The sequence below is a fragment of the Lipotes vexillifer genome, unplaced genomic scaffold (genome assembly GCF_000442215.2).
Source record: "Lipotes vexillifer unplaced genomic scaffold, Lipotes_vexillifer_v1.1 scaffold90, whole genome shotgun sequence".
In the NCBI taxonomy this organism is placed as follows: Eukaryota; Metazoa; Chordata; class Mammalia; order Artiodactyla; family Lipotidae; genus Lipotes; species Lipotes vexillifer.
The window spans coordinates 1071592-1087603 of NW_006782310.1; the positions used below are offsets into that span (position 1 = coordinate 1071592).

At 44.1% G+C, this 16012-nt stretch overlaps 1 protein-coding gene across 1 annotated transcript in view; it reads left to right on the forward strand.

Annotated features, from left to right (window-relative positions):
- The first annotated feature begins 348 nt into the window (after window positions 1–348).
- RNF125 (ring finger protein 125) overlaps window positions 349–16012 on the forward strand; it is a 32414-nt gene continuing 16750 nt past the window's right edge. Inside the window, exons 1-2 of the mRNA XM_007455164.1 lie at window positions 349–719; window positions 15555–15708. Coding sequence (XP_007455226.1) covers window positions 556–719; window positions 15555–15708 — 318 coding nt within the window. The 5' untranslated portion in view covers window positions 349–555. The remainder of the gene's footprint in view (window positions 720–15554; window positions 15709–16012) is intronic.

Here is a 16012-nt window from a genome sequence, read left to right on the forward strand (position 1 = left end):
TACATGACGGAAGTGGTGATTAGCACTTTCTTAGGAGACGCTCGTAGATCATCTTTGTGGCCTATTATGATTACAACAGTGCAGGACCCATAGGACATCCACCTTACAAGTGGGTGTTCTCTGACTGCCTTCAAACAGGACCACGCCCGCACTTTCATTCACTTGCTACAGTGGTTCGCAAGGAGGAGGCGGGCGGTTGCTTGGAAGACTCACTGCCCGCCCAGGTCCTCCGCTGTGCAGTTGAGGTGTCAGGTTTCAATCCTCCCAGGGCCACTGGACGTCGCGGCGTGCTCGGTGCGGCGGCCGCCTCCGCCTCCAAGCCTGGACTTAGGCAGCGAGCGAAGGCTCACTTCAGACGCGCGGCCGCGCACTCGGCCTGCCGCAGACCGAGGCTGGGCCCCGCGGCGGAGGCTGCTTCGGGGCTGCGCTGGCTGCGCGCTCTGGGCGGCGGCGATCGCGGCTGGGCCGGGACTTACTCCCTCCACTGCAGGACAACAAAACAAGCCGGCTGCAGGCACCGGGCTCTTGGCAACGGTCTGGGCCGGAGGCGCAGCGATGGGCTCCGTGCTGAGCAGCGATAGCGGAAAATCCGCGCCCGCCTCGGCCACCCCGCGGGCCCCGGAGCGCAGGGGGGACCCCGAGCTGCCCGTTACGTCCTTCGACTGCTCCGTCTGCCTCGAGGTGTTGCACCACCCCGTCCGGACCCGCTGTGGCCACGTGTAAGTGCCAGGGGAGCTGGGTTTGCGCGCCCACCCCCTGGGGAGGGCGATGTTAGCGGAGCCGTTGGGGATCGGGGGGTTCAGAAGCCGGCGCTTGAAGGAAACTGCTGCAGGGAGAGACCTGGACCCGTCGAGTGCGGACCACGGGGAAAGTGCCCTGTCGGAAGGTGACACAGGATTTCAGGAGGAGAAAACAGCAACAAGCGGGCCCTGCAGCCGCCGTAGAGCCGCCTCCTCCCGCAGCCCAAGTGCGGAGTCCCTGGGACGGGAATTCCGGGCGCGAGAGCCGCGGGGAGCAAGGGCTCGCCGGCTGAGGAGAGTGCGCTTGGCTGGAGAAGCAGCACCCGCCTGGGCCCAAGGCAGGGTCTCCCGCCGAGCGCAGTTCCCGCTCCACTCGGTTAATCGGGCGGTGCTTCCTTCTCCGCCCGGAACCCGGGTCGGTTTTGTTTTGCTGGCTCTGTGCACGTGTTCTAGAACGCCGCGAGGCTGGTCTCTTGAGCAAACAAGGATCTGTGCAAACTGTCCTTCCATCCCCACCTCCCTTTCCCAACACAGACGCCCAAACCCCTCAAAGATCAATCAAACGGGAACGTCCAAGTGACTTTCTGTAGTCGTTAGAGTTGAACAAGCCGCCAGGGCTGGGTCTGCGGCTTGAACGTTACCCCCAAGCCCGTGAATGCAGCAGTAAAAAAAAACAGCCAACCGAGTGAAGGAGGTTGCAGACTACCTGCCTTACGCACAGCCTCCCCACCGCGGTAGGAAGTAGAGATAAAAATAACTGTCTTAGAAACCACGTACACACCAACTAAAACTCGCTGTTAGCGCACATCCGTGGTAGTTTCTAGGAAGGGTTTAAAAACAAAATCCCTTTATAAAATTGGCACGTCCTTAACGTGTGCCTGAGTAACTAGTAGTAGGGGTTGGATCTGTGAGTTTGTGTTCTATTTGCTTAAAAGCTTTTTTCCCGTGGGTGCGTGGGTGTGTGACTGTGTGGGTGAGATTGGTGGGGGGCGGGCGGGGGAGGGGATTGCATAGAGCATGAGTGGAAACCCACTTAATGTCTTCTCTGGACCGCCGACTAACCAGTTTGATGAAGCCCCGAGGCAGTAAGTGCTTTCTGGCTTACCAGGAAAAAACAAGTATCATAAATCATGAATGCAAGTGCACAGTCTTTAAAAGGACTTAGGTGGTCCTTGACACCTATAGCCTAGTATCTGAGAAGCAGTTTTCAATACTGAAAAGCCCAGCAGAGAGCCAGGGAGAAAAATCTGCAGCCCACACAATGTTTAAAGAAAAAGTGCCCCTGGGCATTCTTTTGTGGCCATATTTTCAGGGCCTGTTGTTTCAGCTCTGTACTTCAAACTCAAGGCTAATTTAGCTTCTGTCTGATTACTGACGTTGTTTCCCAGCTGTCCAGATGTAGCTCATTGACATAATTCCCCAAGGCCAAGATGGAAGCCAAGATGTTATTGCGTTATATGAAATACATTGATTAGTTCAGAGCAGTAATAACCTCAAGATACCTAGCCTACATTTAAATTTAGTCTGTATTAGCATTAAAACTTTTAGGTTGCACCAAAGACACACAGTGGGCCTCAAGTCTTGGAAGATTTTCTTTTGTAGAACTGGACTGGGCAGCTTTGCTATTGGAGATTGTTATCTGATTGTTTACCCTGGTTTGGATTTTGAATGCTATAACTTAGTGTGTGCAGTGTTTTGCTTCTGCTAAAGAGTAATATAAATTTGCAAAATGTTGAATCCTTTGTTTAATCTTTTTCTTTGTTACAGTGAGTAGGAAACCAGCAACTGGAAAAATAGTCATGAAATAGCACAATAAGGACTGGACAAATTGCCTTCCTTCACTTTACTGTTCTTTGTTTTGACAAATCTATGTCCATTGTTCTGGCCGGGGGCAGAATTTCCATATTCCTACTTTTGGCAAATTTACTTGGGCCTCTTCCACTTTGTAAATGTTAACTGGAGTCCCTTCTGCTTTGGGGATGGTGAGCCTTCCTAACACCGTTTGTACTTCCTAAATGAATTACTCTCTTCCATTGAACTTAAATTGGAAAATGAGGAAATGCAAATGAAACCTCTATATTATCCCATACTTAAGTTAATTTCCAAACTTGCTGAACTAGGTTGTTTATGCTAATTTCTGTTTATAAACTAGTTTCAAGTCAAGCAAGTGTAATATGGCAACAATACCTTGAATGAATATGTATATATGTATTGTGATGCAGTAAAGCAGTGAGAGCTTCATAGCCACGAACCAGCTGTGTAATCACCACTTTGGTTAATCTTTTTGAATCTCAGCTTCTTCATTTGTAAAATAAGGTGAGTAATGGAATTTTTATGAGTATTTAAAGTGTAAAAGTAGCCCATACTATAGGCTCAAAACGTTTCTTTTTTTGTTGCTGTTTAACTTTTATTGGAGTATAGTTGATTTACAATGTTGTGTTAGTTTCAGGTGTCAAAACATAGTTTCTATTTCCATCGGAGTCATTCTGTAAAGCAAGCAAAAACCCATGAACAGATTTTATTTCTTTTAAAATAATTAATTAATTAATTTGCTTTTGGCTGTGCGGGGTCTTCGTTGCTGTGCGCGGGCTTTCCCTAGTTGCGGCGAGCGGGGGGGCCACTCTTTGTTGTGGTGCGCGGGCTTATTCTGTTTTCATTGCGGAGCACAGGCTCTAGGTGCTCAGAGTTAGGTAGTTGTGGCTCTCGGGCTCTAGAGCGCAGGCTCAGTAGTTGTGGCGCACGGGCTTAGCTGCTCTGCGGCATGTGGGATCTTCTGGACCAGGGCTCGAACCCGTGTCCCTTGAGTTGGCAGATGGATTCTTAACCACTGCGTCACCAGGGAAGCCCCCAGGTTTTATTTCTTATCTCTATGTTTCTTTTGAAATAAAACTGGGCCACAAAAGATAAGTCTATGACATTTCCAAGATGTCCCAGATAGCCTTACTTTTAGCTTAGTTCTTTTTTCATTTGGTGGACTTTAATTTAAGAAGTTCCATTTTAGGGCTTCCCTGGTGGCGCAGTGGTTGAGAGTCCGCCTGCCGATGCAGGGGACGCTGGTTCATGCCCCGGTCCGGGAAGATCCCACATGCCGCGGAGCGGCTGGGCCCGTGAGCCATGAGCCATGGCCGCTGAGCCTGCGCGTCCGGAGCCTGTGCTCCGCAACGGGAGAGGCCACACAGTGGGAGGCCCGCGTAAAGCAAAAAAAAAAAAAGTTCCATTTTAATGTCTGTTATTTCAAACTGATGTTATTCATATCTCAGTATCAGTTGTAAAAGTAGATTTGGGGGAAAAGACTTCCTACTTCCGCCTTTTTTCTATTACCAGTGAGCTGGGAAAACAGGGAGTAGGTGAGTTGAAACTGCATAAGGGAAACTAAAACGTAATCTGATTTACATTTAAAAGAAATATTCAAGAAATTTGGTATGGTATATACCAAGGGAGACAAAAGTCGAAGACAGAGATATAGGGGGACAGAGTTTAGCTCAGGAAGAAGTTAATGAACTCACAATTAAGCCTGTTGAATGTACAGTAGTCTGATAGGGAGACATCTAAATGGAAATGTCCCAAAGGCACTGGGAAAGTGGGTTTAGGGACAGAGCTCAAGGCTGGAGCTAAGGGAGTTACCAGAAAGGGTCAAGAGGTTGAGCATGGGCCTAAGAGAGCTAAATACAAACCAGAGCAGACCATACAGTACAAAGAGCCACATCGCCATAGACCTAAGTTGGGTTGAGTTGCTCCAAGTCACAGAATTTGCCTAATTTTTTTAAATGAAACTTGAAGATAATTCTGAAGTGCTTTCTGGTAAATGGATTAAAATGTTCCATTTGTGGTCAAGTATGAGCATCAAATTCATGGTTCTCTAAGTAGAGTCTGAGGGTTTCCTGATGTGTTTTAAACTGACCCAGAAATAGACATCAGTGCTTTCATTCTTTTTTTTATTTTAGTATATTTTATTTTATATTAAAATTTTTATTGAGGTAAAATTGACATAACATTATATTAGTTTCAGGTGTATGGCCTAATGATTCAATTTTTGTAAATTTTGCAAAATGATCACCACCAAAAGTCTAGTTAACATCTGTCAGAATACATGGTTGTAAATTTTTTCTTTCTTGTGATGATAACTTTTAAGATCTACTCTTTTTTTCCTAATTAATTAATTTATTTATTTATTTTTGGCTACGTTGGGTCTTCGTTGCTGCACGTGGGCTTTTTGTAGTTGGGGTGAGCGGGGGCAACTCCTCGTTGCAGTGCGCAGGCTTCTCATTGCAATGGCTTCTCTCGTTGCAGAGCACGGGCTCTAGGCACGCGGGCTTCAGTAGTTGTGGCACACGGGCTCAGTAGTTGTGGTGCATGGGCTTAGTTGCTCCGCGACATGTGGGATCTTCCCAGACCAGGGATGGAACCGGTGTCCCCTGCAATGACAGGTGGATTCTTAACCACTGTGCCACCAGGGAAGTCCCAAGTTCTACTCTCTTAGCATCTTTCAAATAAGCAATACAATATTATTAACTATAGTCACCATGCTGTATATTACATCCCATGACTTACTTATTTTATAACTCAAAGTTTGTACATTTTGACTCCCTTTACCCTTTTCACTTCCAAAGCCCACAGTACTTTCATTCTTACAGGAGGTATGCAATCCCAAAGACTTCTTTTTAATCTAAGATTAAAGCTACTTATCCTATTATTTATTATAGATATTTATACATATTTTCTATCAGTGAGGATTCTCCAGAGAAACAACCAATAGGTTATATATAAATATATGGAGAGAGAGAGAAAGAGAGATTGATTTTAAGGAATTGATTTACATTATTGAGGATAATCGCTCTACTTGAAGTCAACTGATTATAGATGTTAACCACATCTGCAAATTACCTTCACAGCAACATTTGCTTAAGTGTTGAATTAAACTGAGTACTATAGGCTGGCTAAGTTGATACATAAGACTAACCATCACATCTTTTCAACAGGCTTTTAAGGGTTATTAAAATCTGGTCATCAAAACCAAAAATTAGATCATTATCAGGCTTTACTAGAAGACACTTCAGAATTCTCTTAAGAAGCCTGACTATCAGGCAGCCATGCACACACCTACATGTTGCTCAAGCAAACAGTAGGAATCCACAGTTTTCTTAAAATTAAAATCATTGTTCATTTAGCTTCATCATTATCATTTTAGTTTGCTGTGGGTTGTTTGGTTAGACCTACTATTGCATGGAGTGCATTCGTTTTTTGATCCAGCCAACGTGGCCTGCTCTGTGCTGAGCACACAGACACAAAGGCTTATCCTTTTGGAGTTTGCATTCTTATGAGGAAGATGGACAATAAACAAGATACAGGTGTTAAGTATGTAGTTTGTTATATAGTGTTAAGAATTTAAAAAAATAAGACAAAGAAGTGAGATAGGAAGTATATGGGAGTTGCAATATTAAGATATTTAGAGCAGTGCATCTTCAATTATCTGTTGTATAGAACCTCTGAAGTGTTTTGTTTTAATTTCCAGCCCATCACAGACCAATAATTTTATAAAATAAAAAATGTATTGTGGAAAAATGAAATTTAAAAATACCAAAGATATTTTGTTCCCTGGCAGTCCAGTGGTTAGGGCTCGGTGCTTTCAGTGCCGTGGCCCGGGTTCCATCCCTGGTTGGGGAACTAAGATCCCACAAGCCATGAAGTGTGGCCAATAAAAAAAAAGAGAGATATATAAAATACAAGCCGTCATTTGAAAAATTGTTATTAGATTCAACAGCATAATATTACTCTGTCAGATTCCTATACAATTTTCTAAATATTACTTCTCTCAATTTCTATTCTTAATTAAGCATGGACTCTTAATAAACAGGGCCTGATTTTGTACCGTGTTGGTCCAGAGGAAAGCGGAGGTGAGGAAGCTAGTTTGACTGGTGTGGGGACATTAAGAAGTTTGCCTTTTCCTCTGAGTGAGGATTTTGAGCAGATTCATGGCTTGAGCTGATTTAAAAGCATCTCTCGGGCTGCTGAGAATAGTCTGTAGAGGGAGGAGCAAGCTGAGGAGATTGAGTTCAGAGGCCACCGTAGTGATCCAGGTGGGAATGGACGAGACCAGCATGGGGACCGTGGAGGTGGTGAGAATAGTAGGACTATAGAGATATCTTTGAAGGTGCCAGTAACACGATGGATTTGATGTGGAGTGTGGAAGAAAGTGAAGAATCAAGGATGGCTGCAAAGTGCTTGGCCTTAATGAAGGCTGGAGCCACTCTAACTGAGATGGGAGAGACTAAGAGGACGGGATGAAGATCACGTTTAAGTCAAGAGTTCAGTTACTGACAAGCCAAGTTTCAGACAACCGAGTGGAGCTGTTGAGTGGACAATTGGATATGTGAGCTTGGAGTTCAGAGGAGGAGCTGGGCTGTAGGTAATAAACTTGGGAATCATAAACATATACTCGATATAAATCCATGGGAATGGATGAGCTCATCAAGAAGTTAAGTATAGTTAGAAAAGAATAGAGGTCCAAGGACTGAGCAGCGGTGCCCACTGATATTTAGAAGCTGGGACATGGGGACTTCCCCGGTGGCGCAGTGGTTGACTCCGCACTCCCAGTGCAGGGGGCCCGGGTTCGATCCCTGGTCAGGTAACTAGATCTCACATGCATGCCGCAACTAAGAGTTCGCAGGCTTCAACTAAGAGTTTGCTGGCCACAACTAAGGAGCCTGCCTGCCACAACTAAGACCCGGTGCAACCAAATAAATAAATTCATTCATTAATTATTTTTAAAAGAAGACGAAGAAGAAGCTGGGACATGGAAGCCAGAAAAGCAGCAGCCAGAGGAGAGGAAGGAAACCCCCAGGTGTCCTGGAGGCTGAGTGAGTGCAAGAAGTATTTTCCAGGGAAGAGCGACCCGCTGAATCCAGTGCTGCTTTAAAGGTCGAGTACGTGATAGAGATGGAGAGTAGAGAAAGCCCTTTCATGAAGTTTAGAAGCGAAGGGAAGAGAGAAATGGGGCAATAGCTGGAAAAAGAAGTGGGATCAAGAGAATTTTCTTTTAAAAGAAGAATGGAATCTTTTCTATGCTGATGGACATGAACCAATAGTGAGGGGAATTTTGATGCACAGGAGAGAAGAGAGAATTGCGGGCCTAGGATTTACAGTGGGGGGCTTGGCCTTAGGCAGGAGAATGGACAGTTCATCCATTTAAGAGGATGTAGAATATTAAATGGGCACAGATGCAAGCAGTTGAATTGAAGTAGTGGGAGTTCGTGGAAGGTTCCCATCTGATTGCAACTTATGTCAACAGAATATTTGACCTGTGATTTGATTTTTTTTTGAAGTATAGTTGCTGTACAATATTTTATGTTACAGGTGTATAACATAGTAATTCATAATTATTAAAGGTTATACTCCATTTAGTTATAAAATATTGGCTATATTCCCCGTTTTGTACAATATATCCTTGTAGCTTGTTTTATACCTAATAGTTTGTACCTCTTAATCCCCTACCTCTAAAGTGCCCCTCCCCCTTCCCCCTCCCCACTGACAACCACTAGTTTGTTCTCTGTGAGTCTGTTTCTTTTTTGTTATATTCTCTAGTTTGTTGTATTTTTTAGATTCCACATGTGATATCATACGGTATCTGTCTTTTTCTGTCTGACTTATTTCACTTAGCATAATGCTCTCCAAGTCCATCCATGTTGCTGCAAGTGGCAAAATTTCGTTCCTTTTCTATGGCTCAGTATTAGTCCATTCCTTTTCTTCATCCATTCATCTGTTGATGGACACTTAGGTTGCTTCTGTATCTTAGCTATTGTAAATAACGCTGTTATGAATGTTGGGGTGTGTGTATCCTTTCAAATTAGTGTTTTCATTTTTTTTCAGATATATACCCAGGAGTGGAATTGCTGAGTCATAGGGTAGTTCTATTTTTAGTTTTTTGAGAAACTTTCCTACCATTTTCTTACAGTGGCTGCACGAATCTACATTCTCACCAACAGTGTACGAGGGTTCCCTTTTCTCCACATCCTCTCCAACATTTGTTATTTGTGTTCTTTTTGATGATAGCCATTCTGACAGCTGTGAGGTGATATCTCATTTTGACTTTGATTTGCATTTCCCTCATGATTAGCAATCTTGAGCATCCTTTCCTGTGCCTGTTGACCTGTGATTTGATTTTAAGATGAAATCATCCAGGCCCCTGATGCTAAAACAAATGTATATAGAATGCTTCCTCCTTCTAATGTACTTGGATAAGCATCACTTAAAATAGGATGATTGGAGTCTTTTGTACCATCAAGACCCAAAACTCTTGAGAGCCGTTGCTCTAATAAAGGAATGCTGCTTTCCACATTGCCACTCCTTTAAGGTCTGGCGCTTAGTAGGTGTTAAGTATTTTGAATTAATGAATGACTCTAAGACAAAATTTGCGGGACTCCCCTCGTGGTCCAGTGGTTAATAATCCACCTTCCAATGCACGGGACGTAGGTTTGATCCCTGGTCGGGGAACTAAGATCCCACATGTGTGCCACAACTACTGAGCCTGCACACCACAACTACAGAAGCCACGTGCTCTGGAGCCCGGGTGCCACTACTGGAGGGAAGCCCAAGTGCTGCAACCAAGACCCTGTGCACTGCAATGAAAGATTTGTGCCTCAACTAAGACCCAATGCAGCCAAAAATAAATTAATTAATTAATTTAAAAATAATAATAATAAGACAGAATTTGGGGCTTCCCTGGTGGCACAGTGGTTAAGAATCCACCTGCTAATGCAGGGGACACAGACGGGTTCAAGCCCTAGTCTGCATAGATCCCACATGCCATGCAGCAACTAAGCCTGTGCACCACAACTACTGAGCCTGCACTCTAGAGCCCACAAGCCACAACTACTGAGCCCACATGCCACAACTACTGAAGTCCGTGTGCCTAGAGCCCGTGCTCCGCAACAAGAGAAGCCACTGCAGTGAGAAACCCACGCACCAAAACAAAGAGCAGCCTCTGCTCGCCACAACTAGAGAAAGCCCACATGCAGCAACGAAGACCCAACGCAGCCAAAAATAAATAAAAAATAAATTTATTTAAAAAAAAAGACAAAATTTGGATACTTTGGTGAGCACAACTTTGGACAACCATTTCATAGTGCCAGCCAGCTGGTGCTATGGAGTTTGAGTCATAGATAGGAGTCCCATGACAGTTTTTGAACTCCCTTTTATAGGGTTACTCATCTGTGCCTGTATTACCGAGAATTTAGGAAAGATGTAATAAGCTGGCCTGAATTTTGCCTCATCTGGTGGTTGGACTGCTCTTTTACTTAGCAACATTAGCGTTGTCATAGGCACGTTAAATATCAGTGATCTATTAAATTACGTATTCTCCAACAAACAGAACCTAAATAATGTAGCAGACTGAGTTTTACACCAGGATTCTCTTTAGCACCTGACTACTGGTCCTAGGACCAGCAGCATTGCAGAATCTCAGCCCCCAACTCAAATCTGCTGAATCGCAATCTGCCTTTTCACAAGATGCCCATGTGATTTATATGCATTTTAAGATTTGAGAAGTACAGCCTCAGATAACCCTATTTAATTGACAGTAAGATACTGCAAGTTGAGGACAGTGTTTGAGGGTTATAGAGAGGCACCCCTCTAAGACTGTAGATTAAAGGAAATAAAATTTTCCTTAGGGGGTTAAATATAAAAATCAACATGTAAAGGAGTGTAGAGATATGCAGAGTCAATTTTTGGAGGCTGAATGATTCCCAGGATGGATTTTGAGCATGACCTAATTGAATACATGAACACCTCCAAGGAAATCTTGAGGGACAGTGGCTAAAGGCCTGTGCTCTAAGGATAGCTGCGCTTGGGACTGTCCAGGCTGATCGATCCATCATTGGATCACTGAAGAGCGAGACTGGTTGTGTGTGTATGTGTATGTGTGTATTGTCCTATATTGGAGTATTTTAGCCCGAGACTCTCATCCTCCCTTTGAATAACAATTGCAATTCCCCTTATTCTATTTATATGTTCCAGCTCCCCAAGATTTTCATTCAGCTTCATATTGACCTGCCCACAGTGAGGCAGCCCAGTGTTGAGAACATAACGAAAATGTTAGACCAACCACATGTTGCCAAGGGCTTCTTCCAGAACCACATTTAGGGACCACCTCTGGCTACTTATTTTGCCTGTCTAGCCCTAGGCCCCATGGAGTCCCTAATACAGCCCTTTCCTCTTTAATTCTCCTATACCTAGGACACATGTGACTGGCACATGTGTATACGTGTGACTGATACACTTTGCTGTACAGCAGAAACTAACACAACAGTGTAAAGCAACTATACGCCAATAAAAAAAAATTTTTTAATGCCTCAAGTGTGCTACTTTTCATGAATATCTACTAGGAATTTCCATTGTTGTGGTTACCAATCATAGTTACAAAACATGTATGAAGTATTTATAAAATAACAGCAGAGGGGCTTCCCTGGTGGCACAGTGGTTGAGAGTCCGCCTGCCGATGCAGGGGACACGGGTTCGTGCCCTGGTCTGGGAGGATCCCACATGCCGCGGAGCGGCTAGGCCTGTGAGCCATGGCCACTGAGCCTGCGCGTCTGGAGCCTGTGCTCCGCAACGGGAGAGGCCACAACAGTGAGAGGCCCGCGTACCGCAAAAAAATAAATAAATAAAATAACAGCAGAAATGTACCCTAGGTAAAGCCCACTGGCTTATACAGCTACATCAGTGATCTCAAACCTTTGCTGCCTCTGCTCGTCACTGGGAGGAATTAAAGTGTCTTTAAGAAGACTACAGGGACTTCCCTGGTGATGCAGTGGTTAAGAATCCACCTGCCAATGCAGGGGACACAGGTTCGTGCCCTGGTCTGGGAGGATCCCACATGCCGCAGAGCAACTAAGCCTGTGCGCCACAACTACTGAGCCTGTGCTCTAGAGCCCGCGAGCCACAACTACTGAGCCCGCAAGTCACAACTACTGAAGCCCGTGCTCCTAGAGCCCTTGCTCCAGAGCAAGAGAAGCCACCGCAATGAGAAGCCCGAGCACCGCAACAAAGAGTAGACCCCCCGCTCGCCGCAGCTAGAGAAAGCCCGCGCACAGCAACAAAGACCCAACGCAGCCCAAAAATAAATAAATAAATAAATAAATAAATGTATTAAAAAAAAAAAGACTACAAATTTTGAGCCTCTCCCAAAACAGTTTCATGATAAAAATACTACTATCTTCTGGCTCTGTGACTTGGGCAAGTTTTTACACCTCTCTGAACTTCAGTTCGTTATTATCAGTCAGGGTAAGGAGAAAGAGCAGCATTTAGGATTCCTGTGAGAGCGAAATGAGGTAAAATGAGCTGATGTGTGTCAGTGCCTACCACGGGGCTTGGCACCAGTATATTTTGTTTGTGTGTCTTGCATGTCCCCTGCATTGGCGGGCAGATTCTTAACCACTGTGCCACCAGGGAAGTCCCTTTGCACCAATATTCATCTTCTGTTTGTATTAGCATAAAACTCAAACAAACTGTGAGAAAGGGGGGAAGACTTTTAGTTGACAAGAAACACAGTGTTATCTGCTTGCTCCTAAATTATGTAAACAAAGAATTCCTGTCAGAACCACAGGTGTTGTATTAGAAATGTTAATTATGAGTTGAGCATTTGGACCATTTGTAATAAATACCCTTCAAAGCTTACACTTTGAGAACCAATTCTTAGGGACTAAAAGAAATGCAAGGACAAATGTGCCTTAGAACTTACAATTAATCACCTGAGGCAGGTAGAAGTAAAATACAGCAGGGGAAGAACCTAGGGGTAAGGCAGGAATAAAGACACAGACCTACTAGAGAACGGACTTGAGGATATGGGGAGGGGAAAGGGTGAGCTATGACAAAGCGAGAGAGGCATGGACGTATATACACTGCCAAACGTAAGGTAGATAGCTAGTGGGAAGCAGCCGCATAGCACAGGGAGATCAGCTTGGTGCTTTGTGACTGCCTGGAGGGGTGGGATAGGGAGGGTGGGAGGGAGGGAGACACAAGAGGGAAGAGATATGGGGACACATGTATATGTATAACTGATGCACTTTGTTATAAAGCAGAAACTAACACACCATTGTAAAGCAATTATACTCCAATAAAGATGTTAAAAAAAAAATACAGCAGGGGACTGAGGTCTTTTGATTCTGAAAGTATTGCTCTTTCCAACTGGGGTCGCTGCGGTTGTAGAAAGATAGGTCACTGAATTCTGAGTCAGGAAACCTCAGCTTGAGGTCAACAAAATCCAGGCACTTTCTGTAGCTGTGACCTTGCTGATGTAACTTAACCTCTACGTACCTCAGTTTCCTCATCTATAAAGGAAATAATGATCTTTCTTAGGGGTTTATTAAGGTTAAATGAATTAAGGTATGTGGAAGTGTTGTAAAATTTTGTAAATTAAAAAAAGCAGTGTATCAAATTTGAAATTATATCAAAATATAAAGTTACCAAGCGACATTAATAACAAAAACACCCAGGAAAAAAAGGGTAGGAACCCAGGCTGGTCTGGGGTTCTAAATAAAGAGCAGGATAGTCCTATCAAGTTGTTGCTGAATCAGTGTTTACATCACTCTGTTTAGTATTCATCTCCCAGAGAGAGGGTTTACTTAGTGTGGCCGACATTAGGCGCTCTGCCTTCACCAGAGGATTATGGGCACCTGGATTGAGGTCCCACCAAATTGTATCTCACATAAGAGGTGTAGTTCTGCAGAGCAAAATCAGGATGCTATGGCAAGAAAAAGGGGAAATGGGTGCAGGGCAGGCATCAACAGCAAGCGGATGCCTCAAGAACAGTGCAGACGTAAGCATCCTCTGTGTGCATATAAGAATTTTATAACAGAGGCAGAAGAGACTACTTTTAAGAATCAGTAATGGCTGGGCTTCCCTGGTGGCACAGTGGCTAATAATCCACCTGCCATTGCAGGGGACATGGGTTCGAGCCCTGGTCCGGGAAGATCCCTCATGCCGTGGAGCAACTAAGCCCGTGTGCCACAACTACTGAGCCTGCGCTCTAGAGCCCGCGTGCCACAACTACTGAGCCCGCGTGCCACAACTACTGAAGCCCGCGTGCTTAGAGCCCGTGCTCTGCAACAAGAGAAGCCACCCAATGAGAAGCCCGCGCACCCCAACGAAGAGTAGCCCCTGCTCGCCGCAACTAGAGAAAAGTCAGTGCGCAGCAACAAAGACCCAATGCAGCTAAAAATGAAAATAAATAAATTTTAAAAAAAAAGAATCAGTAATGGCTAATATACTAGGAATTTTTTTTGTGAAACGTCATTCAGCTGTATGTATACCTATGATATATGAACTTTTCAGTATGCATAGTTTACTTAAACAACTTAACTTTTGCCGTGTATAAATATTCGCAAATATATATTACATGCCGAGTTAAGAGCTGTCAGCTCATGCTGATGTGTATAACCTATTGAAATGCTCACTTTTACTTCTGTGCACATGTAGCCTTCAGCAGCTCCCATAGATAGGTCAAGATTTTCTGTGAATTCTGTTGACTGTGTTAAGATTTTATCATGATCATCTTTAAGTAAACAGAGAATATATTTCTTGACGTGGAGGACATTCCTAAAGTGGTAGTTTTGATTAGATAATTTCCTGCATCTGAGGATGAGTTTAAAATTATTTTATGAAGACTTTAACGTGTTTCGTATTTTTACCTCCTCAACTTGCTGCTATTTTCTTATCTAACACACAGAACCTCACAGAGCAAAGACCTATTCCCCCCAGCCCCACAGATTTTAAGCTAAAATAGGATTAAAGAAAAGAAAGAACATGTTAGATAGCCTTTGAGTTATAGGGGGGTTTTTTGAAGTATAGTTGATATACAATGTTTTGTTAGTTTCAGGTATCCAGGAAAGTGATTCATTTATACACATAGATATAGATGTAGATATATCCTTTTTCAGATTCTTTTCCATTATAGGTTATTAAGATATTGAATATAGTTCCCTGTGTTATACAGTTGGCCCTTGTTGTTTATGTATGTTATATATAGTAGTATGTATATGCTAATCCCAAACTCCTAATTTGTCCCTCCCTCCCCCTTTCCCCTTTGGTAATCATAAGTTTATTTTCTATGTCTGTGAGTCTGTTTCTGTTTTGTAAATAATTTATTTGTATCATTTTTTTAGATTCTACATATAAGTGATACCGTGTGATATTTGTCTTTCTCTGACTTACTTCACTTAGTATGATCATCTCTGATCATCTCTAGGTCCATCCATGTTGCTGAAATGGCATTATTTCATTCTTTTTTATGGCTGGCAATATTTGAGTTATAGTTCTCATTCTGTTTGTAGGAAGGCTGTTTCACCACTTTGTCTGTCACCTTCTGTTTAAATGCGTGCAGCACACGTGGTGAGAACGTGTGGCCCCAGGGAGGTCTTGCAGGGAAGGTAAGAGACTCCCCAGCAGCTGTAGGATGCAGATGGAGCTTTCGTTTGGCAGAACAGCTCTTAGTGTACAAGGTGTCATTAAAATACGGTTTCCAGGGCTTCCCTGGTGGCGCAGTGCTTGAGAGTCCGCCTGCCGATGCAGGAGACGCGGGTTCGTGCCCCGTTTCGGGAAGATCCCACATGCCGCGGAGCGGCTGGGCCCGTGAGCCATGGCCACTGAGCCTGCGCGTCCGGAGCCTGTGCTCCGCAAATGGGAGAGGCCACAACAGTGAGAGGCCCGCATAACGCAAGAAAAAAAAAAAAAAAAAAAATACGGTTTCCATAAATGAACACCTAGTGGTGGCTCCTTTATACTGTTAAGGAAAGTGATGTGTTCTTGGTTTGTGTCCTGTAGATTCTGCCGTTCTTGCATTGCTACCAGTCTCAAGAACAATAAGTGGACCTGTCCTTACTGCCGGGCATATCTTCCTTCTGAAGGAGTTCCAGCAACTGATGTAGCCAAGAAAATGAAATCTGAGTTCCAGAAGTGCACTGAGTGTGACACCCTGGTATGTGACCCTGCCTTTGCTCATAGTTACCGGCTTAGAACTCTGAGGAAATTGTTTTGCAGCCAGTCATTTCACCTATGCCTTTGACCTCATCCTACCCCGACTTTCCAAAGTTTATTGTCTCAGCCTCTCCTCTTCCTTTCCTCTGGTTTCCTATGTATGGGCTGCTGGACAGCAGTCACCTGATGCCCACCATCACCTAATTTTTCAAACAAATGCTTTCATTGACCACCTCCATTTCCTCTCTTCCCATTACTCCCATAACCCCCTATTATGTGGCCTCCATTCCTGCTATGCTGTTCCC